Source organism: Microcebus murinus, chromosome 6 (genome assembly GCF_040939455.1).
Source record: "Microcebus murinus isolate Inina chromosome 6, M.murinus_Inina_mat1.0, whole genome shotgun sequence".
Taxonomy (NCBI): Eukaryota; Metazoa; Chordata; class Mammalia; order Primates; family Cheirogaleidae; genus Microcebus; species Microcebus murinus.
Genome location: NC_134109.1, coordinates 40,834,302 through 40,857,872, shown reverse-complemented (window position 1 = coordinate 40,857,872; position 23,571 = coordinate 40,834,302). Strand labels below are relative to the sequence as shown.

Genomic DNA, 23,571 nt, shown 5'->3' with positions numbered 1-23,571 from the left:
GTGGGCAGATGGGAAAACAAAACCAAACATGAGAACACCTCATTTATTGTCATGGAAAATTCTAAGTAAATGAATTTTACAAATGACTGAATGTTAAGAATTAGAATTTTAAAATTTTGACTGGTTTACAAAATTTTCCGATTTTCTTAGAATATTCTTTATAAAATACTTTTGTTGGTATCATTATGAATGACCATTCTTGTACTATGTTTAATGTGGTGATGCCTATAGGGGCTACCGTACACTTAGTGGTCATAAACTATATTTTGAATTATAATTTATTTCCACCTAATTCCAGACGGATTTGACAAAACTTCACAATACTGTCAATATTGGTAGTAGATAATATATATTATGTATAAATATTATGTATGGCAATCATAATGTTTTTATTCTGGTGTTAAACCCTGGAAAAGAATTTGTATTAAGACTTCTTAATCTAAGGGATGACTGATGCTGCTGATAAATCTGCATTATACCCATCAAGTACTGTATTAAGTGTTACAAACTCTCACAATGCCTGTACCTGTTTTTGCTTTTCTGTTGCCTTTTTTCAAAAGAATTTTTCAACCTGTATGTAAGTGGGTAGCATCCTCCAGGATTTATAAAAACAAAGAGGAAGTCATGGCCTGGCGTGGTGGCTTACGCCTGTAATCCTAGCATAGCACTCTGGGAGGCTGGGGGGGGGGGATTGCTCAAAGTCAGGAGTTTGAAACCAGCCTGAGCAAGAGCGAGACCTGTCTCTGCTATAAATAGAAAGAAATTAATTGGGCAACTAATATATGTAGAAAAAATTAGCCGGGCGTGGTGGCAAATGCCTGTAGTCCCAGCTACTCGGGAGGCTGAGGCAGGAGGATTGCTTGAGCTCAGGAGTTTGAGGTTGCTGTGAGCTAGGCTGATGCCATGGCACTCCCTCTAGCCTGGGCAACAAAGCAAGTCTCTGTCTCAAAAAAAAAAAAAAAAAAAAAGAGGAAGTCATGATCCTAGACAACTCACAGCAACAGCAATGCCCAAGAATTTTACTTTATTCAATGACTTAAAACCATATAAAGGTTTTGAGAAATGAAAAAAGTTGCAGCCATTCAAAATCATTGCACATTAATTATAATTTATCCTTTTGTTTTTTTGACCCACAATTCACACACAAGATTTATATTCTTTTTCTTAAACAGGGGCCCTAAAATTGTGTAAGCTAGAGGTCTCACAAAATCTGGATTCATCCCTAGATATGGGTCAATTAAAATAGATAAAACCTTTCAACTTTAACTTTTATTGAATTGGGTAGTATATAGGTAGGGAAGAAAATTCCGAATTATAAGTCAAAAGAAAAAATAACATTTTATCACATTTTATTCCCATTTACTTTATGTTTAACAGCTATCGTGTAATAGTTTGGATTTAGAGGTTGATAGGTTACAAATATTTTAATGATTAGAACAAAAATTGCAAACTTGGGTTTTTAAATTTTTTCCTCTCTCACAGGTGATAACATTTTTTCTGTGAACCCTTAAATTGATATATTAGCTCTCTAAGGGTTATATACTTTTTCTTATCATCCTGTTATTTTTAGAAGAGTTATATAAATTTAATGCAGTTTTCAATCTTGGCTGCTTATTCTTTTACTCTCTATCAAACCCCAAACCAATTAAATCAGAATGGGGTGGATTCCAGGTGTATTTTTAAAAATTTCCCTAGATTACTAAACTATAAATCCAACATTGAGAACCAGTATAGTATTATAATGTGGTAATTTTTCACCCAGTTTTTACAATCTTCTTGACATTCTCTATTGTCCTTTGCCATCTCCCCAATTTTCATTTCTTTGCTATTAGGTAGAATGTAGTTCTATAGCCATCTCAATTGTGGCTATGTGTATAAGGGACCATAGGCCCAATAATTTTGATTGAAATTTCTAAGGAGCTGGTATGACTGTGTTTATTGGTTGGTTGACTTAATTCACCAAATCATATCAGCTCCATGAAGCTATAATATTGTTAATTTCAAATAAACCTTAGTAAAATACTAGGACAGTATTTCATGTGAGAAATACCTTCTTATTAAATGTGTGAGAAATACATTACTAAAAACTCAGCAATGAAAATTTCTCATGTTGAAAATGTAAAATTAAGTATCTAGACAGACACAAAACCTAAGTTTTAAAATCTACATCATATTGAGAAAGCTTGCTTTGTGTACCTAAGTCAGGTCATGTCCCTTAAGGTTTTTCAGTTTAAGCTTAATACAAATCTTTGGAAAACATTTTTTCCTGTCATGTCCTTTTCATATGATCATGTATTTCAACCAATAAATGGAAAATTAGTTTCAGTTAGTAAGAACCCTATATATTTAATTGTAGTGAAATACATTTCCTACCCTACTTAAAGTATCAATTTCTATGATTATATAATACCAGAAGAGAGGCAGTGTACTCTAGTCCCAGTGGTCAGAAAATTAGGTTCTGTTCCTAATTCTGGCATTAATCAGTTTTCAAACCTTAAATCATTTCACTGATCTTTGCCTCGGTTTCTTAAAAGTAAAACAAGGGAGTAAGACTAAGTCATTCCATGTCCTAACTTAAACAGAAATGCTATCATTAATTTCTACTCTTCACAAATTTTTATTCCTTGTTTTTTCACAGCCAATCATCCTAAAACTCATTTTAAAACTTTACTTAGAAATCATAGTTCATACATTTCTTATTTTCTATCTCTGGATATATAATTCATGTTATATTAGATCTTGTTTCAATTTTGATAGTGAAATCTATTTTTAAAGATTCATCTAGCTAGAATGGATGTTTCATTTGTAATATTTTACCAATCACACATGTAAAGATAACCCATCTCGTGTTAATAAAAGCAGTCCACACCTTTTTAAAGAAAACCCTCAGTACCCTCTCCTTCACATACCCAAATTGTGGGACATGACCTTTTCTTATCAAGAGTGCAATTCTAAATAGTAAGAATACACTTCCTGTAATTTGCCCCATAATTATTCATATTGCAGCTTCACCATGGTGAAGCTCAACATTTCCCCCATTTGTACTCTACTCTTCACAAGACTTGTCTATATAGTCTTTAGTTTGATATGCTCTTCAATTTTTAAAGCTTGTTGCTTTCTTGGTAATTTGTAGAATCTCTATTTTGAAGAACTTTAAAATTTTGCTCAAAACTTACCAATCTGTTTCAGGAGAACACAGAATGGGCGTTGAACATCTCAGCAATGCCCTTTTAGTGTGTGGGCAACCACAGGAACTTCTGAAGGTTTACAAACACACACTCCCTCCCAAGGTATTTGAGATGCTGTTGCAAAAAATTCCCCTTATTTGCCAGGTGAGCACATATTTCATTATCTTTGACAAATGTACATAATAAACAAGCATATTGGGCTTGATTATATAGAAATTGCTAAGTACATGTGTAAATTGGCTAAAATTTTGAGTGCAATCTCTGAATTTTTGGTTGCTTCTCTTTAAGATGAAGCAAGCCTATTCTTTCATGTTCCTTTGACTATAATGAACTGTATATTTTGTTGAGTATTATACATGTTTCAACACTTCAACTTTAAAGTAGAACAATACTTCTGCTTTCTATTAACAAACAGAACACAGAAATCATTTTGGTAAATATAAGCATACAGGCTAATTAGTGTTCTCTTAAATACAAGTTTAGATTGGTATCAAACGAAATCCATTCATAAGTCATTTGATTAACAGGTATTAGTGCACTTACATTTTACTGAACTGCTTGGTATACTTATACATCAACTACAATTACTAGGATTTCCTTCAGGATTCATTAGTCATAAGATATTACTTTAACTTTAGTTCACTTTTTATTAGACTGATCCCATGTCATGGCTAAGAATAAACTGTATATTGTCAACCAGACTCAGAATCATTCATTGGACTTCTTAGGCTTTGAACAAAACACAAACAGACTCCAGCAGAGCATAACAGTTAACTCTTAAAAATTCCCAAGCTAGTCACACATAGGATGTTTCCTGAAGATATATGCAAATGTCAGTAGGATAGGAATATGTAATGCTCACCCTGACACAAGGGAGGCAAAAAAAGGATTGTGGATTGAAATGATTAGCAAGTAACTATTTTATGTATTTACCAGCAATTTGAGGCAGACATGAATGAAAAGGAATACTTGGAGGACGATCCTGATTGAAAAACATTTCAACGTGTCCACAGTCCAGTCAGAATACTATGGTACTATATAGTATAAACAACTGCTCAGTGATATTTCCATTTATTTTACTTTTAGTAATAAAAATTTTTTTCTATCTCATACATGATTGGACACATATTTTGCTTTAAAATTAACAGTCAAAATTGAAGAAACAATGGTTTATTTTTCTAATCAAGTGACCAAGCTGCTGAATCTTAAGGCCTCAATAAATGTTGCATCTTATTATTTTCATTGAATAAAACCTTCTATTTTGATTATTCCTGGTAAGTAGCAATTTTGTTTCTCCAGTGGCTTCCATTTGCCAAACAGTCATGACAGATGGTTTAACATGGTGGCTGCTGCTTTCAGGGGGTTCTGTCAGGTGACTCCTCATTTCCAGTACAGCAGCTCTTGGTAATCTTTCATCAAAAGTCCATCCATCAGGACTTCTCTATCGTGGCTGGCCAAGGAGTCCTGCTTTGGCTGCCAGAGCCTCATTCTGCTGAATATGATATTCCTGAAATCTCATGGATATTCTCTGTGTCATTTTTAAATATTTCTGTAAGCAATGTTCTGAACAGGTGGTCTAGAAATAAAAAGGGAAGATCCAAGAGGCAACACAAAATAACAATTTTTTAAAATGCATGTATTCCAAAAGAACAGCCAGTGGGTGCTTTTCTTTTCTTTGAATCTATCTGAGAATTAAATATTATTATTAATGGGTAGCAAGTGACCATAGCTTTTAATTGTTGATACTTTAATGCATTGACAAGAATATATATTGAATGCCTACCAGTTTGTAGAAACTAAGAACAATGATTTTTGCAGATATGCTTCAATATTAAGTGTAAGCCCACATACCTATTCCCTTATTCAGACTGTTAACATGTAGACCCAATAGCAAGTTTTTTTTTGAGACAGAGTCTCGCTTTGTTGTCCAGGCTAGAGTGAGTGCTGTGGCATCAGCCTAGCTCACAGCAACCTCAAACTCCTGGGCTCAAGCGATCCTACTGCCTCAGCCTCCCGAGTAGCTGGGACTATAGGCATGTGCCACCATGCCCGGCTAATTTTTTTTAATATATATATCAGTTGGCCAATTAATTTCTTTCTATTTATAGTAGAGACGGGGTCGTGCTCTTGCTCAGGCTGGTTTTGAACTCCTGACCTCGAGCAATCCGCCTGCCTCGGCCTCCCAGAGAGCTAGGATTACAGGCGTGAGCCATCGCGCCTGGCCTCAATAGCAAGTTTTTTAATAAGAAACCTTCTTTTTAATAAGAAACCCCATTTTCAATGTTCTTAACTTAATTCACAACTTTTAAACTCAATTTTTTAACAAGTACTTATTGATTGATGGTTATATACTAGGTTCTTGGCATGCTTATTTATCAACATCTTCCACTGAAGGATGTTTATGTCATTTTGAACAAATATATAAGTGTTTGGATTAAGAACATTAAAAAGTTAATACTTCTAATAGGGTTGGGTTTTCAGAGTCCACCTATGTAATACGAGCCACCAAATTCAAGCTTTGCTTTTTTCAAACTCTAGTTAACTAGAGTTCTCAGGGCCAGGAAGAAAGGCTGTGTCAAGTTTCTCTAGCCAGGCCATTTTGACTGAAAGGTTATTAGTAAGAATCTTTGCTGTGGAACAATAACTCAGCAGCCCCAGGCATCTCTAAAATGGTCTGCCTTGGTACAATATGACTGTCATATTAAATTTGGCATTGTTAAACTTAGTGAGGCCAGGTGTGGTGGCCTACACCTGTAAGCACTTTGGATGGCCAAGGAAGGAGAATCACTGAAGGCCAGGAGTTTGAGACCAGCCTGAGCAACACTGAGAGACCTCATGTCTGCAAGAAATAGAAATATTAGCCAGCCATGGTGGCATGTGCCTGTTAGTCCCAGCTACTCAGGAGGCTAGGACAGGAGGATTGCTTGAGCCAGGAGTTGGAGGTTGCAGTGAGCTATGATGATGCCACTGCACCCTAGCCTGGGAAATGGAGCAAGACCTTGTCTCGAAAAATCATACCAAAAAACAACAATAAAAATCCCTCAATGCCATGGGGTCCTTGGCTGTTTCAGTGCCTCAAAGCAATGGAACATAAAAGGTAGCCCAAATTCTTATAGTAAGTAGGAAAAAGTGAAATGTTTAGTGTGATCCTATTTATGTTATTCATGACAAGCTTGGAGAATTTTTAGTGAGCAACATCTTTTCATACCTCTTCAGGTTTTACTTCTCTTGTTGTGAAGTCTTTAACACAGTCCAAAAAGCAGGTCTCTGTAAGTTTATTGTAGGTCCCAAGAAATTCCTTAAACTACAAACAAATCAGAAAGTTCTTTAATATTTGGTTTTTAAAACAAAGATGCTTTGAAACTTAAATTACCAATATTTTGTATTTAAACAAAATACCCTGTAATACCTGAAATCATAGGTTGTTTTGCTAGCTTAAATTGGTATAATACGATCTATAACATAGTCTTATTTTCTAGTTGAATATTTTTCCTTATCAGTCAAATGAAAAATACACCTGCTCCATAGTGTTTACGATCCACTTTTGGAAATGAAACAGAAACAATTATTTTGACTGACATAGTTGCATACAGTGGTGCCTTTATCTTTTTTTGCAAACTCCCTTTCCCTTAATTAGAATACCTTACCTGTTTTATCTGATCAGATTCTGGTATTTGTGCAGCCATATTCTTTTGGTACCTTTATTAGTCACCTGATTTAAAAATTAAAAAAAAAGAAAAAAGATTGTTAATCTATAAATAAATGTTTTTAGGTTAACTGAAGAGTTAGGTAATCATTGTTCATATTTTGTAAATTTTTCTGTGTATATAATATGCCACCCCCCCTGTTTCCCAGATCATTAAGAGGTTTTTTTTTTTTTTGAGACAGAGTCTCACTTTGTTGCCCAGGCTAGAGTGAGTGCCATGGCATCAGCCTAGCTCACAGCAACCTCAAACTCCTGGGCTCAAGCAATCCTCCTGCCTCAGCCTCCCAAGTAGCTGGGACTACAGGCATGCGCCACCATGCACGGCTAATTTTTTCTACATATATTAATTGGCCAATTAATTTCTTTCTATTTATAGTAGAGACGGGTTCTCACTCTTGCTCAGGCTGGTTTCGAACTCCTGAGCTCAATCTGCCTGCCTCGGCCTCCCAGAGTGCTAAGATTACAGGTGTGAGCCACTGCGCCCGGCCGATAAAAGAGTTTTAAAATATTAGTATACATACTAAAGAATTGTAACTTCAGGATAGAGCAAACTAATTTCACTTAATAATAAGGAAGACGCTTTTTTTTAAAGAAAAAAAAATGATTTAAGCAACAGAAATTTGGATTTTATCAAAGAACTTGAACGGGCCTCAGTAGTCATTTTATAATACCCTCATTTTTCAAGTAAGAAACAGCCTCTCTGGAGACATTCAACCAAAAGTTGGACAATTCTCAGAAAAATAGGGAAAAAAAGGGGACCTTTTCAACTTGATAGACATCTACAAAAAATTCCATAGCCAACATATTTAATGGTGAAGTAGATAATATTTTCCTATAAGATTGTGAGGAAAGATGTCCACTCTCACCACTCTCATTCAACATACTGCTGAAAGTTCTATCCAGTGCAGTAAAGCAAGAAAAGGAAATAAAAGACATAAAGAGTGTAAAGGAAGAAAATAAAACTATCTCTATTTGCAGATGACATGATTGTGAACATAGAAAATCCTAATACATCTACAAAAAAACTTACAATTAACAATTGAGGCCGGGCGTGGTGGCTCACGCCTATAATCCTAGCACTCTGGGAGGCTGAGGCAGGCAGATTGTTTGAGCTCAGGAGTTTAAGACCAGCCTGAGCAAGAGTGAGACTTCATTTCTACTAAAAAAATAGAAAGAAATTAGCTGGACAAATAAGAATATATATATAAAAAATTAGCTGGGCATGGTGGCGCATGCCTGTAGTCCCAGGTACTCAGGAGGCTGAGGCAAGCAGGACTGCTTGAGCCCAGGAGTTTGAGGTTGTTAGAGTGCCATGGCACTCTAAACCTGGGCAACAGAGTGAGACCCTGTCTCAAAAAAAAAAAAAAAAAATTCAGTTTAGCAAGAATGCAGGATCCACAATAAACATACAAAAATCAATTATATTTCTATATATTAGCAATGAACACATGCACACTGAAATGAAAAATAAAATACTATTTACAATTACAAAAAAAAAAGGATTTAGGGGTAAATCTAAAAAATCTAACAAAACATGTATATAGGGCTTCTATGTTGAAAACTACAGAATGATGACAAAAGAAATCAAATACATAAAAGTCTACCTGATTTCAAGACTTACACAGCTACAGTAATCAGTGCTGTGTAGTACTGGTGGAGGGACAAATAGATCAATATAATAGAGAACCCAGAAATAGATTCACACAAATAAGCCCAACTGATTTTTGGTAAAGCTGTAAAAGCAATTAAATAAAGGAAGGATAGCATTTTCAACAAATGGTACATCCATAGTCACAAACTTTAACCATGAATTAAGTCTCTCACCTTACACAAAAATTTACTCAAAATGAATCAGGGACTTTAAAAAATGTCTGACAAGGATTCATTGCTGCTAAAAAAAATGCTTTGTGAAAGATATTAACAGAATGAAAAGATGAGCTATATAGACTGGGAGAAAATATTTGCAAACTGAATATCTAACAAAGAACTAGTAAGTAGAAGATATCAAGAACTCTTAAAATTCAACAATGAAAACAATTAGTAAATGGGCAAAAGCTATGAGAAGATATTTCATCAAAGAAGACATACAGATGGCTAGTAAGCACATGAAAAGATGTTCAACATCATTAGCAGTTAGAGAAACACAAATTAAAACCACAATGAGGCCCAGAGTGGTGGTGCATCCCAGTGCTTTGAGAGGCAAAAGGATCACTTGAGGCCCAGGAGCTTGTGACCCACCTGGGCAACAGAGTGAGACCACATTTCTACAAAAAAAGTTTTAAAAATTAGCTGGGTGCAGTCATATGCAACTATCATACGACCCAGCAACTGCATGTCTGGGCATTTTTATCTTAGAGAAATGGAAATTTATGTTCACACAAAAACTTGTATGTGAATGTTTATAAGAACATATATATATGTTCTTTTATATATTGTATGATTGTATAAATACAATCATTGTATTATCATTGTATAAATACAATGACAGCACCCCCCACCCCCTTTGAGACAGAGTCTCGCTCTGTCACCTGGGCTAGAGTGCCATGGCGTCACCCTAGCTCACAGGAACCTCAAATGCCTAGGCACAAGTGATTCTCCTGCTTCAGCTTCCCGAAAAGCTGGAACTAAAGGCATGCGCCACCTCATCTGGCTAATTTTTTACATTTTTAGTAGAGACAGGTCTTGCTCTTGCTCAAGCTGGTCTTGAACTCCTGAGCTCAAACCACCCTCCTACCTTGGCCTCCCAGAGTACTAGGATTACAGGTGTGAGGCACCTGCACCCAGCCTACAATGATAGAATTACAAAAATGGAGACCATATCAGTGGTTACTAAGGATTAAGGAAGGGGTGGGGACAGGAGGGAAGTTACAAAGGGTATTGTTACAAAGGCAAGGAGAGACCTCTGTAATAGAAATATTCTGTATCTTGACTGTATCAATATCCTTGTTGTGATATTGTACTCTTTTGTAAGATGGTAACATCTTACAAAACTGGGTAAAGGGCATAAGGGATCTTTGTATTATTTTTTATAACTGCATGTGAATCTATGATAATCTTAAAGCTACTCAGGAGGCTCACTTGAGCCCAGGGGTTTGCAGCTAGAATGAGCTACGACTGGGCTACTGCACTCCAGCCTGGTTGACAGAGCAAGATCTTGTTTCTAAAAATATAAATAAATAAAAGAAAAAAAATGATATTGTACAACTTCATAGTCCTTGCCAAAGAATAAGATGCAAGTTCCAAATTAGGGTTCTTTTGGATTCTCACTAAGAAAAGAATCTGAAAAGATCCAAGAACTAGGAAGACAACTTTTTTGGAAGTATTAAATGAAAGCATTGTTTTGTGGGAACTTAAAAAATACAGGGGTAATATAAGATGCATAAAGGACTTGGTTTACCAACAGGCTTCCAGCAGAATGTACAAGAGGTCGTCACCCACTAGACCTTGGGCCTTTTGTATTGTTGAACTAGTACAGTACACCACTGTACTTCAGAAAGACATGCAGCAAACTGGACTTTCTACAAGTAACACCAAAAAGAAAATATCTGATTTCCTTACTTATAACACCTTAAAAATTTACATGATTGCTAATAGTAATGCCAAAATCTCATTCTCTTTTTTATTCCCATCCTTGTATTTCTTTGGGTTAAAATTCATATTTATTGATTTTTTTCAACCAGAGGTCAGAAAGGCAGAAAGTATGAAATCTTTAAATGGTCTGTAAGTTTCTTTTTTTTTTTAAGACAGTCTTGCTCTGTCACCCTGGCTAGAGTGCTGTGGCGTTAGCCCAGCTCATAGCAACCTCAAACTCCTGGGCTCAAGCAATCCTCCTGCCTCAGCCTCCCAAGTAGCTGGTGCTACGGGTGCGTGCCAGCATGCCCGGCCAATTTTTCTAAGTTTTGTAGGTCTGGAACTTGCTCAGGCTGGTCTGGAACTCCTGACCTCAAGTAATCCTCCTGCCTCCCAGAGTGTAAATTTCAGAGACTAGTATAGTGTGCTGCCTTTACCCCAACTTTCCCATTATACAATTCATGGTGACAAATGATGGCTATTATTGGGAAGAGGAGCCCCCCAAGTAGTGTTGGTGTGACTATTCTTTATTTAAAATTATTTTTTTGATATTGTCTTTCAACATACATTCCTTAATCGCTTGAACCCAGGAGTTCAAGGCTGCAGTGAGCTGTAATTGTACCGCTGCACCCCACCCTGGGCAACAGAGTGAGACCTTGAGGCCTTGTTTCTTAAAAAAAAAAAAAAAAAAAAAAAAAAAAAAAATTATATAAATACACACACACTCTTAAACAGTATGTTTCTTCCTGAAATGAAATAAAGGTTATCACACTATAAAATATAATCTATTAAGTTTTGGGGAATAAAAGATAAATAGTTCTATCATTCAAAAACTACTATGTTAACATGATTTTTCTCTAGAATAATTTGATTAGATATATTTTTAAATATTTTCCAGATCTACAATTAATCTCAAGAGCTAACAGTCAGCAGTTTTCTCAAGTCTGCTTAAATCTCCAAAGCTATTTTCTATAGGCACCAATATCAAGATTATGGTACACAGAATTGTAGGCAATTGTTCTTAGAAAATACTGGAGACAACTGAGTGAATACTTCAGACAACTTACTGAATGATTTTCAGATTTATTTGCTAGTTTGAGGTCTTTTAAACCTTCCACCATTCATTTTGTAGTGATTTAATCATAAGTTATGATGACTGACAAAGTCCAACAGCCACACAAACCACCTGATGGTAAGAATAGGTAGGATTGTGGTTGTTCTTTTATTTGATCCTACTTTCTAGATATTACAACAAATGTTGTTACTATAGAGGCAAAGATCCAATCAGAGGTTACCTTCTGGTTATATCTCTGAAACCTGGAGAGGGAAAGAAGGAATTGGAGAGTTCTAGAGTCCCTGGCTTAGATCTTGGGAATCATTACAGCAATGCTGTTATTTTTGTGCCAAACAAAATATAACATAGAACCAGGGAAGTTAAGTGTAAAGGAAGATCTTATCGGACATCAAGCTCAAACCTTTTCTGATGCATGAGTTTCCTTTCTGTTCTGGAAAAGTTGTCCAACTTTTGCTTCAATGTCTCCAGTGAGGTTGTTTCTTACCTGAAAAATGAGGGTATTATAATATGACTACTGAGACACATTCAAGTTCTAACAGTCTTTGATAAAATCCAAACTTCTGTTGCTTAAATCGTTTTTTTTAAAGCCTCTTCCTTTTATTAAGTGAAATTAGTTTGCTCTATCTATTCTGAAGTTAAATTCTTTAGCATGTATACTAATATTTAAAAAAATACATATTGTCATGCTATCCTTATTTTTCCATGTATAGTATATACATAAGTATATAAGATACAAATCCTTATTTTTCCAATGTATAGCTCCATGTAATTACATTACACTTCTCTTATGGTTGTCCTAATAATCCTAGGAGGGCTGATTGAGAAATATCAAGAAAGTTACTGGGCAGCTGGGCCTACTATACTAAGGGATTTGGACTTTAAAATCCAGTATTTTCCCCTTCATACCCCAAGACCTAAAAACATTTTCCAAATAGCCAAACACATGTTATAAGCTAAGTGATTAAACCTAGCATCATAAAACATGGGTCTCAACATTAGGTGTCTCATGGTGTGATGCATTAAGGTACACAGCATTACCTATGTGGTATTCCTGCCAAAATGTTTATCTGACTCTGATCATGAGGGGATAATTAGGAAATTCTACAATATGGGATAACTTATAGGATGACTGGGCTGGTCTTTTAAAAAATGTCAGTCATAAAGAAAAGGGGTTTTGGGACTGATCTTGATTAAGAAGCTAAAGAGTCATGACAACTAAACACAATGTGTAGACCTTGATTGGATCCTGAATCAAAAAAGAAACATTTTTTAGATTAAAATAAAGGCATTTTTGGGATAACTGGGGAAATTTGAATATATTAAGTATGATAATCTTATTGAGGCTATGTAATATAATGACCTCAAGGAGATCTACGCTGTACAAATTAGGGTTTAAAGGCCATGATAGCTGAAACTTATTTGCAAATGGTTCAGGAAAAAAATGTATATTTATATACATATATGTAGAGAAAGAGAGTAAGAAAGAGAAATCAAATTCAGTAAAAAATGCTAACAGAATAGAAATAAAAGAAACAAAAAATCTCATAAGCCATGTTTTTTGTTCTAGGGCTATCAGTATCTTTTATTCATTAGGTCAAATGTCTAAATTGATCTGAACTAACTTGTTTGATATAACTGAACAGGACTCTACCAGATGACCTTTTAGTTTAGATTATTTGCAGCAGGTTTAGGAAGTTATATCTGATTAATTGACAGCCGTACTCATCTTATTATTAACCAGAGCAAAACACACTTTGGAAAGACTACTGCATACTGCTTTCAGTTTGAAAGGCTAGCTTCAAGGCAAAAAGTATGAGCCTAGGAATACTAGACTAAATGGGACAAGACTACCTGGGTTTTGTTTTTGTTTTTTGACAGAGGGTCTTGCTCAGTTGTCCGGGCTAGAGTGCAGTGGTGCCATCATAGCTCACTGCAACCTCAAACTACTAAGCTAGAGCGATCCTGCTGCCTCAGTCTCCCAAATAGCTGGGCCTAAATCTTGGGTTTTAATATCAGCTGTGATATTAAAGGACTTTTAAGATCCAAATTATTTATTCAAGTTATTTTAACGAGTGCCTACGCTCAGACCTTAGAGACTAGAGGAGAGAAATCACTGTTTCTTTCACAGCTAAGTTTCACCTAGAAAATAAGTGAGTTAAATAATCTCCAAGGTCTCTTGCCGCTCTGACACTGTCATTCTATCTTTTAATAAACATACTATACAACAAATTGTGAACTAACAGGTACAGCCTATGAACTCAATAACGAAGGAGAAAACGTAACTGATATAAAAAATGATCATTAATTACAGAAACTCATCAAGATACAAAAAAAAATATTTAAAAGTTTCTCCCTGCCGGGCGCGGTGGCTCACGCCTATAATCCTAGCACTTTGGGAGGCCAAGGCGGGCGGATCGCTCAAGGTCAGGAGTTCAAAACCAGCCTGAGCGAGACCCCGTCTCTACCAAAAATAGAAAGAAATTAGTTGACCAACTAAAAATATATATACAAAAAATTAGCCGGGCATGGTGGCGCGTGCCTGTAGTCCCAGCTACTCGGGAGGCTGAGGCAGTAGGATCGCTGAGCCCAGGAGATTGAGGTTGCTGTGAGCCAGGCTGATGCCACGGCACTCACTCTAGCCTGGGCAACAAAGTGAGACTCTGTCTCAAAAAAAAAAAAAAAAAAAAAGGTTCTCCCTGATGGGTCCTTTTAAGTCTAGGCTTCATGAAAGTAGATAGCTGAGATATAAAAAAATAAAATCCGTTATTTAGCTTTTACGTCGGACATTTTTTTGCTCTGACTAATCTATTTTAAAGCCTCTAGTAAGGCATAAAGCGAAAACTCTAGGGGCGATCTCGAAAATTAGCACATCAGGGGAGTGTTATTACCTCTGGTATTCCGTCTAGGGAGGATATTTCAGTTAAAGGAGGCTCTTCTACCTGTCGGCTCAAGGTCACGGTGTGGTTACCCTACAGTCTAATTCTCTCACTGTCCCAAAACAAGACTCTGACTTCCCAAATTTGGGTTGGGGCTGGCTCAGGGCCTCAAGTTTCTGCCCTCACCCCGCTGACACGGCCCCTGGCTAGGTAAGAACCCGCCCGGAGGACGCGATGCCCGGCTCCGCAGCCCCAGACAACCACACGTACACGCGGCGGCCTCCTCCGGAGACCCCTCCACCTTTCCGGACCATAGCCTGCTGCCCCCCACCCGGGAACCGGGATTCTGAAGGCAGAGAAAAGAGACCATACTCAAGCACAGGCTCCCGCTTCCGACATCTGTACGAGGCTGGGGGGCTGCGCTGGGTTGAGTCTGGGGACAGAGGGTCAGGATCAGGGCAGGCGCTGCGGTCGCTGCATAGGAAAGAACACGTGGGAGCGGTGATGTCAAGAGCACTTAAACCCTTCTTCGTCGATTCGTTATAAGGCGAGGACATCTAGAGGAAAAATCCTATACCAAGAGAGAATTATAAAATCACCGAAGAAATAATTTGGTGATGTTTCTGCTTAGACAACGCTTTCTATTCCTGACTTCCTCCCCAATAGCGACCCGAATCTGTCGAAACGCTTTGGAAGCCTAATTTACTTAATTGCACCTCCCCAACGGTCTCCAAGAGCTACACTGTAAACGGTCCCTATTACACATATATAATATTACCGGCTAAGTCGGGAACTCTTCAGATCTTCGATGAGTCTCTCGGGTTTTATTTAATGTTAAATCTTGTGGGACAGTGTGCTACCTTAAAAAAAAATAAATCCACTCTGTTTTAAGTATTTTGTCGGGAGTTTGTTTCTACCCGGAGAAGTATGGAAGAGCACCGGAGAACACTTAGCTTTTTGGTTTCTTGGCGCGCATGCGTGTTGTGTCTCAAGGGCGGGTTTAAAGGAAGTGGGTGTTGACCAGCGGGCAACTGAAGCTGTTGTCAGGTTATACCTGGGGGACTGCGAGGTTGCCGGACGTCCAGGAGTCCCACAGGGTGAATTTAGGTGTCCGATGGTTGCATCTAGAAGGGTGTGTAAGACTCTTTGACGAAGGCTATTAACCTTCTCATATGCGTGATTTTTAAAACAATAGCGTTTGGATTTTATCTGCTTGACTCCCTAATCTCAAACCTTAATCCCGCCTCTACGTCTGTTTGGTTTTGCGCTATCAACTCTTGGGGTGGGGAGTGCTCTGTTAATTATGGTTATTGTTCCTCATGCCGCCGTTCTCTTGTCACCCCCACTTTCAGATTCATTGGCGTGATGCATTGATAGACTGATTGCGATTAATGGGTACATATGACTTTATAGTCATTTTTAATTCTGGATTAAATACCAAAATTTAAATTTTCAGTTTAGTGGCTTTTTTAAAACAGTTGACTGCGTGTTCTAAAATCACTTTTGAGATTTACATTTTCTTTATCATATATCCCCCTTGCTCCTTCTACTCCTCGGTCCTCAAAGAGGTGAAAATTTTGTTTCGAAGTCTTATAAACACAGAAGAAAGTTCTTCCAGTCAGAACTGTGGGACTAGTTTTGTTACCAACAATATGAAAGGCTCTGAGGTTAGCCCGGAAAAGAAAAAAAGGGCTAAAATACCACCGAGGAGACTTCGTGAGGTAGATTCTCCAAATCATGGAGATAATTTGGCTTTGCTGAAAGATGAGTTGCCCTGTGTCCCTCCAGCGTTGCCTGCAAATAAACGTCTTCCTGTTAGAACGAGAACTAGCTTGAATGGAACATCATGTGGTATGTGATTCCATATAGTTTCTCAACCAGTTATCACTTTTTGAAATCTTTTAGTCCTTATTTTCATTTCATTTTGTTTTGAAATTTAGAGGATTCTTAATGTTTAAATTCCTGGAATGTAAGATAGAAGTCTAGTTTGCACATATGTTTGAACACTGAGTCTGTTTCCTGGGAAAATGGCCAGGCAGAGTCTACAGTGTTAGACTAGATTGAATGAATGAAACATTAACATCTCTTATTGTGGTTGGTTTTTTGTTTTGGGGGGTTTTTGTGGCGTGGGTTCTTGCACATTGTTCTTGTTCACATCTATGATGGATACACTTGTATAATGTGCTTTACTTTGCCCAGTTGCACTTTTTCCCAAATGCTCTATTTTCTTTTTGTAGTAGAAAAGCATGACTACCATTGATGGCTTCCGTATTCCAATTCACTTAACCTATTTAGAGCTCAGTGTAAATGAAGATAACATAGGCTTAACCCACTTTGCTGGTAATTTTTAGGATCTAATGAATATATGGGAAAAAACAACAAAATGCTTTAGTAATGGTGTTTTTTGGGGGGTACGGTGGTGACACTCTAATAGGCCTGCTGTTAAATCTGACTTTTACATCATAAACATATTTCTACCCATAGTTTGTTCACATCCAATAGTGTACTGATATATTTTAAAACATTTTATATATATCTCACTTTGTCAGTACTGAACCTTATTTTTCCAAGTATCAATTGTAAAAACTGTTGTTTGGGTATATATAAATACATTTTCTTGATTTTTTTTTTTTTGCATACAAAGTGTCTTCCAATTGAGTCTCACATTAATATGGAGTTTATAGTTCTTGAATCATGCCTATACAGTTTCTAAAGGCAAAGTTCAGATTTAAAAATCACTAAAATTGATTCTTTGATTTTGTTAGGTTCATCAGACTTAACTTCTGCTAGAAATTATCATCAGTCTTCATTAGAAAATCCTACTGCATCAGAAAGTGTAAGCAAAAGGATTCTTATTTATGCTTATGTTAAAATTTTCAGTATCATCAAATAATGTGTTCTTAAACTGTGTTTGATTATCAATATGCCTTGTTTTTATTTAAGTATCATTTAACCAGAACAAGTGTTTTTTTGTTTGTTTGTTTGATTTTGACAGAGTCTCACTCTGTTGCCTGGACTAGAGTGCTATGGTGTCAGCCTAGCTCACAGCATCCTCAAACTCCTGGGCTCAAGCAATCCTTCTGCCTCAGCCTCCCAAATAGCTGGAACTATAGGTATACACCACCATGCCCGGCTAATTTTTTCTATATATTTTTAGTTGGCCAATTAATTTCTTTCTATTTTTAGTAGAGATGGGGTCTCACTCTGGCTCAGGCTGGTTTTGAACTCTTGACCTTGAGCAGTCCTCTCGCTTGGGCCTCCCAGAGTGTTAGGATTACAGGCGTGAGCCACTGTGCTCGGCAGAAGAAGTGTTTTATATATTACAACTGTGACTTGAATAGCATTTGAGACATTAAACAAAAGGCATTCCCTAGAATTGAGAATATCTATTAGTGAGATATTGGCCACTGAAAGAAATATTTTAACTGAAAAGAAACTCTGTTACTATCTAGGGAAAGTTATTGTTGACCGGAGACTTAACATCCTCTTAGCTAAAGGAAAAGAAATAGTACCAACACAATTTAAAAAAAAAAAAAAAGGGAGGTGTGATTACATAACATTCTAACTACTATGTGGTCTATTTCTTTTTTCTTTTTCCTTTTTTTTTTTTTTTTTTTTTTTTGAGACAGAGTCTCGCTCTGTTGCCTGTGCTATAGTGCTGTGGGATCAGCCTAGCTCACAGCAACCTCAAACTCCTAGGCTCCTTTTGCCTCAGCCTCCCGAGTAGCTGGGACTACAGGCATGTGCCACCATGCCCTGCTAATTTTTTCTATTTTTAGTTGTCCGGCTAATTTCTTTCTATTTTTACTAGAGATGGGATCTCACTCTTGCTCAGGCTGGTCTCGAACTTCTGAGCTCAAGAAATCCCTCCCGCTTCAGCCTCCCAGAGTGCTAGGATTACAGGTGTGAGCCACAACACCCTGCCTTGTGTGGTCTATTTTTTGGGGGGGACAGTTCTTTCAGAAATAATAACATGAAACTGTTGTCTTAACTTTTTTTATTATAATGCTGAAAGTATTTGATGATAATATAATGTTTTGGTCATGAAACCTAATGAGATTTTGACATCTAATCATGTTGACCAATGTGTTGTCAATTTAGTAAGTCTGTACAACAAGGGAGTTTTTTAGTGTGATATTTTGAAAATTAAAGCTTTGTTAATTAAGAATTAAATTGAGACTATTTACTTGACCCCTTTGTTAAAAGCTCACAATAAAATGTATAATTATGTGTGTACTTGGTCCCTGAGTAAATGCCTTGCCTTTGGGCTGGTGGTTTTTTATTTCTTTTTTGAACAGGCCTTTTAAAATGATTAATGATAATTGTATTCCATTACATAAATAATTACTCATATGTATGGATAGACTTTTATTGTATGATTGAGGATAAATGGGTGATCTTTGTAGTGAAGATAATCAGGCAGGATTTGATTTAATATGGGCTTACAGCTTGTTTTATATAGATTTGCCTAATGTAAAATGCCTGCAAAGCAAATCTAATTCAGTATCATTTTATCATAACACAAACTACAATCTTTTTGCATGATGTTTTTGTTTCATAAATGAGTGCCAAAGTTACAGTGTGGATTGACTTCACCATGTTTTTTTAATGAGAAAACTGAAGGAATTTGTAAATTTCCTCACATTTATAAATTCATTTTTATTTGCTCCTATTTTATCTATTTCTCCCTACTACCAGAAGATGGGATGTCCGTTTTCCTGTTCTGGGCTAATCCTTCCACAAAAACTGAAAAAAAAATTAGAAAATAAAAAGAGGAAAAGAGAAAAAAAACAACTAAAGCCAACAATTGTTAACATTTTGAGGTTTTTGTTCTCATGTATATTTATGAAATGGTACCATATTGTTTTATAACCAGGTAGTATTAAGGATGTCTTTCCATGTCATTGAATTTTTTTCTAGAAACTTTTAATGGGTTTATACATATTCAGGGTATATGTGTTTCATAGTTCATTTGTTTGTATTCCTTCATATGATGAGCTTTCTGGTGCATATCCAACGCCATTTCCTTAGGATTAATTTCTAGATGTAATTAGTAGATTGAAGGATATGCACACTTTTTAACATGTTTCTAAATTACCTCTTGAAAGACTGTACCAACCAGCCTGAGCAAAAGTGATACCGTGTCTCTACAAAAAAAAAAAAGAAAAATTAGGTGGACACAGTGGTGTGCCTATAGTCCCAGCTACTCAGGAGAATTGCTTGAGCCCAGGAGTTTTTTTTGTTTTTTGTTTTTTTTTATGAGTCAATCTCGGTTCTGTCACCCAGGCTAGAGTGCCATGGCATCAGCCTAACTCATAGCAAGTTCAGACTCCTGGGCTCAAGCGATCTTCTGCCTCAGCCTCCAACAGATGGAACTACAGGCATGCACCACCACACCTGGCTAATTTTTTCTATTTTTAGTAGAGATGGGGGGGGGTTCTCGTCCTTGCTCAGGCTGGTCGCAAACTCCTGACCTCAAGTGATCCTCCTGCTTTGGCCTACCAGAGTGCTAGGATTACAGGCATGAGCCACTGTGCCCAGCCAAGCCCAGGAGTTTGAGGTTGTGGTCAGCTATGATGATGCCACTGCACTCTAGCCCCTGCCGCAGAGTGAGACTCTGTTTCCAAAAAAATAAAAAAAGACTGAAGAGACTGTACCAATATATATATTCTCTGCAGCAAGATCATGAGTGAGTTATTTTCCTCTATCTTTACCAACACAGGACATTAAAATTAAACAAAAGAAATCTTTGCCATTTTGATAGGTTGAAAAAAAGCATTTCATTTTATTTTATATTTCTTTTTTTTTTTTTTTTTTTTTTGAGACAGAGTCTCGCTTTGTTGCCTAGGCTAGAGTGAGTGCTGTGGCGTCAGCCTAGCTCACAGCAACCTCAAACTCCTGGGCTCAAGCGATCCTTCTGTCTCAGCCTCCCAAGTAGCTGGGACTACAGGCATGTGCCACCATGCCCGGCTAATTTTTTCTATATATATTAGTTGGCCAATTAGTTTCTTTCTTTTTATAGTAGAGACGGGGTCTCACTCTTGCTCAGGCTGGTTTCGAACTCCCGACTTCGAGCAATCCGCCCGCCTCGGCCTCCCAGAGAGCTAGGATTACAGGCGTGAGCCACCGCGCCCAGCCCTATATTTCTTTTATAATTAGCAAAGGGGAGGTTTTTTTATGTATATGGCCATTTGTATTCATTTTTTTGTGAATTACATAATTCACAAAAGCTGAAAAAGAATTACATCTTTTTCTTATTTGTAGCAGTTCTTTATATTAATTTCCTAGATGCATTCTACTGTATTGTTAGTCTCATTGGCTATTTTGTATAAAGTTAACATCTGTCATCAGTGGATAGCCTGGAACAGTTTCCTTTTATGATTTTTTCCTTTCTTTTTCTGATTTAGCAGAAAAAGGGGAAAAATGTGTCTAAGGCAGATGAAGAGCAACATTGAATGAACCTAGTATAATTAAAGTCATAGTGTCTCAGCACTGAATAGAATCTTAGAGATGAAATCTAGGGTTATACATGTGAGCAGAAAGTTATTTGCTAGTAGGTGTCACCTATACAGAGGAGCCTTCTGAGTCTGACTCTCAGTACCACATTGGCTTGCTGGTACTTTTACTCATTCATTCACTTGTCTGACAGTGCATTCATTACTCACTCATTCAACAAATCCTTGAGTAGCTTCAAGGTATCTAAGCACTGAGTGGTGCTGGCAGTGAAGTTTATAAAATACATAGTCCTGCCCTCCCAGAACATGGTAGTCACATAGTTAGTAAATGGCACTTGATAAGTAATAAATCATAAAGCTTTATTTAGTCTCTTATTTCTTCTTTTCATATCCCAAAGGATTTTTCTAAAGACATCGCAATACAAGGGTTGCCTTTGGATAAAACAGAAGAGAGCAACAGACAAAAAGGTAAAAGAATAGAAATGATTTTTTTATTGTGATAAAATAATAAATTAACCATTTTAATTATTTAAAAATGTACAGTTCTGTGACATTATGTATATTCACATTGTTGTGCAATCATCATTAGCATCCATCTCCAGAATTTTTTCATTTCCCCCAACCGAACTCTGAACCCATTAAGCACTAATTTTTCATTTCCCCTCCTCTCAGCCCCTCGTAGCCAATATCCTACTGTCTGTCTCTATGAATTTGAGTACTCTAAGGTACCTTATATAAATGAAGTATTTGACCTTTTGCAACTGCCTTATTTCACTTAGCATTGTATCTTTAAGATTCGTTCATGTCATAGCATGTGTCAGAATTTCCTTCTTAAGGGTGGAATTGATGTTTAGACATTCATTGAACAGCCTTACAGTTTTTGTTATTTTCATTTTAAATTAGTTTTTCCTCCTAATGTAAAGTATTAATAGACTCTCTAAAATCCAGAAAAAGCTTTGCAATAATAAAGGTTATCGTATTATTACCAACCTATTACATAGGCTTGGTATTAGATATCTCTTTATAATTCTGGATAAATTATTTGGTATTAGATATCCCTTTATAATTTTTTTTTAACTAGTCAAATTTAGCAGTAGGGAATTGAATATCAACTTTAGTGACACTAATGTTAATACGTTCTGATAACCCACTACCATCGGACCAGCCTGCAATTCTGGAAGTTTTGAATGGTCTTTGGTAAAATAATAGATTAAAAATATGCTTTGAAATATTTAATGACAAAAAATTAAAACAGTTGGTTTTACCTTGTTCTAAACAGTATTCTCTTTAGAGTTTGAGCATATGTCTCCAATTTGGCCTCAGGTTTTTTTAAACAAATTTTTTCCTCTAGGGTTTGGGGTTATGATGATTATATTATTACTTAGTTACTTAATTTATTCCTTACCTTTTTTTTTTGAGACAGTCTTGCTCTGTTGCCCCAGGTAGAGTGCAATGGCATCATTGTAGTTCACTGCAGCCTCAAACTCCTGGGTTCAAGCAGTCCTCCTGCCTCAGCCTCCCAAGCAGCTGGGACTACAATCTCATGCCACAATGCCTGGTTAATTTTTCTATGTTTGGTAAAGATAGGGTCTTGCTCTTGCTCAGGCTGGTCTTGAACTTCTGAGCTCAAGCAATCTTCTTGCCTTAGCCTCTTGGAGTGCTAGGATTACAGGCAAGAGCCACTGTGCCCCACCTGTGCCTTAACTTTTTTATTTATTTATTTATTTTTTGTGACAGAGTCTCACTGTGTTGCCTGGGCTAGAGTGCTGTGGTGTCAGCCTAGCTCACAGCAACCTCAAACCTCCTGGGCTCAAGCAATCCTTCTGCCTCAGTCTCCCGAGTAACTGGGACTACAGGCATGCACCACTATGCCCGGCTAATTTTTTCTATATATTTTTAATTGCCCAATTATTTTCTTTCTATTTTTAGTAGAGACAGGGTCTTTCTCTTGCTCAGGCTGGTTTCGGACTCCTGACCTTGAGAGATCCTCCCACCTCGGCCTCCCAGAGTGCTAGGATTACAGGCATTAGCCACTGCACCTGGCCTCTAACCTTTTTAAATTGAGAAATCCTATTGCTGAACTCCTAAACATCCATTTAGTTAAAAAAGACTTTTTTTGAGTAGGTTACTAAAACTTAATAATTTTTCAAGAAATCTAAAATATATTGTTATGTCTTGATTTTGCAGCAAACGATGTCTTTATTTCTCAGTACACAATGGGACAGAAAGATGCTGTAAGAACAGTTTTAAAACAAAAGTAAGTTTTATTTACAGAAAATAGTTGGACCATTTCTTATGTTTAAAATAATCTTCATTTATACTTTGGACATATGAAAAACTTTCTTTTCACCATGTGAAATATGTATTGTGTGATAATATGTATAAAGCTTTTCTCATGGTGCTAGGCACATATATAGTACTTAGTAGCTATTAGCAATTATTATTGTAGAAGTGCATTAATTCATTTAACACAATTGCCTATGAAATAAATTCCATTACCATCACAATTTACAGAATCCTCATTTTACAGATGAGGAAACCAAGGCATTGAGAGGTTGATTTTTCCCAAGGTCATTCAGTATGTTGTTACTAGGCTGGAATTCAAACCCAGGCAGACTGCCTTTAAAGCCAGCTCTCTTAACCACTTCACTATATTTCTTATAGCAATGGTCAAGTTGTTCCTTATACATAATACTTATTA

At 36.7% G+C, this 23,571-nt stretch overlaps 2 protein-coding genes across 7 annotated transcripts in view; one reads left to right on the top strand and one right to left on the bottom strand.

Annotated features, from left to right (window-relative positions):
- Positions 1 to 23,571, top strand: part of KIAA0586 (KIAA0586 ortholog) — a 131,906-nt gene that overhangs the window by 5,067 nt on the left and 103,268 nt on the right. Inside the window, exons 1-5 of one of the 5 annotated variants that reach the window (XM_076004002.1) lie at positions 15,390 to 15,547; positions 15,982 to 16,266; positions 17,181 to 17,251; positions 21,269 to 21,338; positions 23,058 to 23,127. In XM_076004002.1, coding sequence (XP_075860117.1) covers positions 16,068 to 16,266; positions 17,181 to 17,251; positions 21,269 to 21,338; positions 23,058 to 23,127 — 410 coding nt within the window. In that variant the 5' untranslated portion in view covers positions 15,390 to 15,547; positions 15,982 to 16,067. Of the gene's footprint in view, positions 1 to 3,189; positions 3,333 to 4,124; positions 4,299 to 15,389; positions 15,548 to 15,981; positions 16,267 to 17,180; positions 17,252 to 21,268; positions 21,339 to 23,057; positions 23,128 to 23,571 lie in introns of those variants that run through there. The other 4 variants (XM_076004003.1, XM_076004001.1, XM_076004004.1 and 1 more) reach the window with 4 other exon arrangements.
- Positions 30 to 14,885, bottom strand: TIMM9 (translocase of inner mitochondrial membrane 9). 2 transcript variants are annotated; one of them, XM_012785635.3, is made up of 5 exons: positions 14,788 to 14,885; positions 11,940 to 12,023; positions 6,836 to 6,900; positions 6,397 to 6,492; positions 30 to 4,764 (listed from the first exon to the last, which is right to left on the bottom strand). In XM_012785635.3, the coding sequence occupies exons 3-5, from the start codon at positions 6,872 to 6,874 to the stop codon at positions 4,630 to 4,632; spliced, it is 270 nt and encodes an 89-aa protein (XP_012641089.1). In that variant the 5' UTR covers positions 6,875 to 6,900; positions 11,940 to 12,023; positions 14,788 to 14,885; the 3' UTR covers positions 30 to 4,629. The 2 variants fall into 2 exon arrangements, with proteins under 2 accessions (XP_012641089.1, XP_075860122.1); XM_076004007.1 differs by lacking the exons at positions 11,940 to 12,023; positions 14,788 to 14,885 and adding an exon at positions 10,292 to 10,310.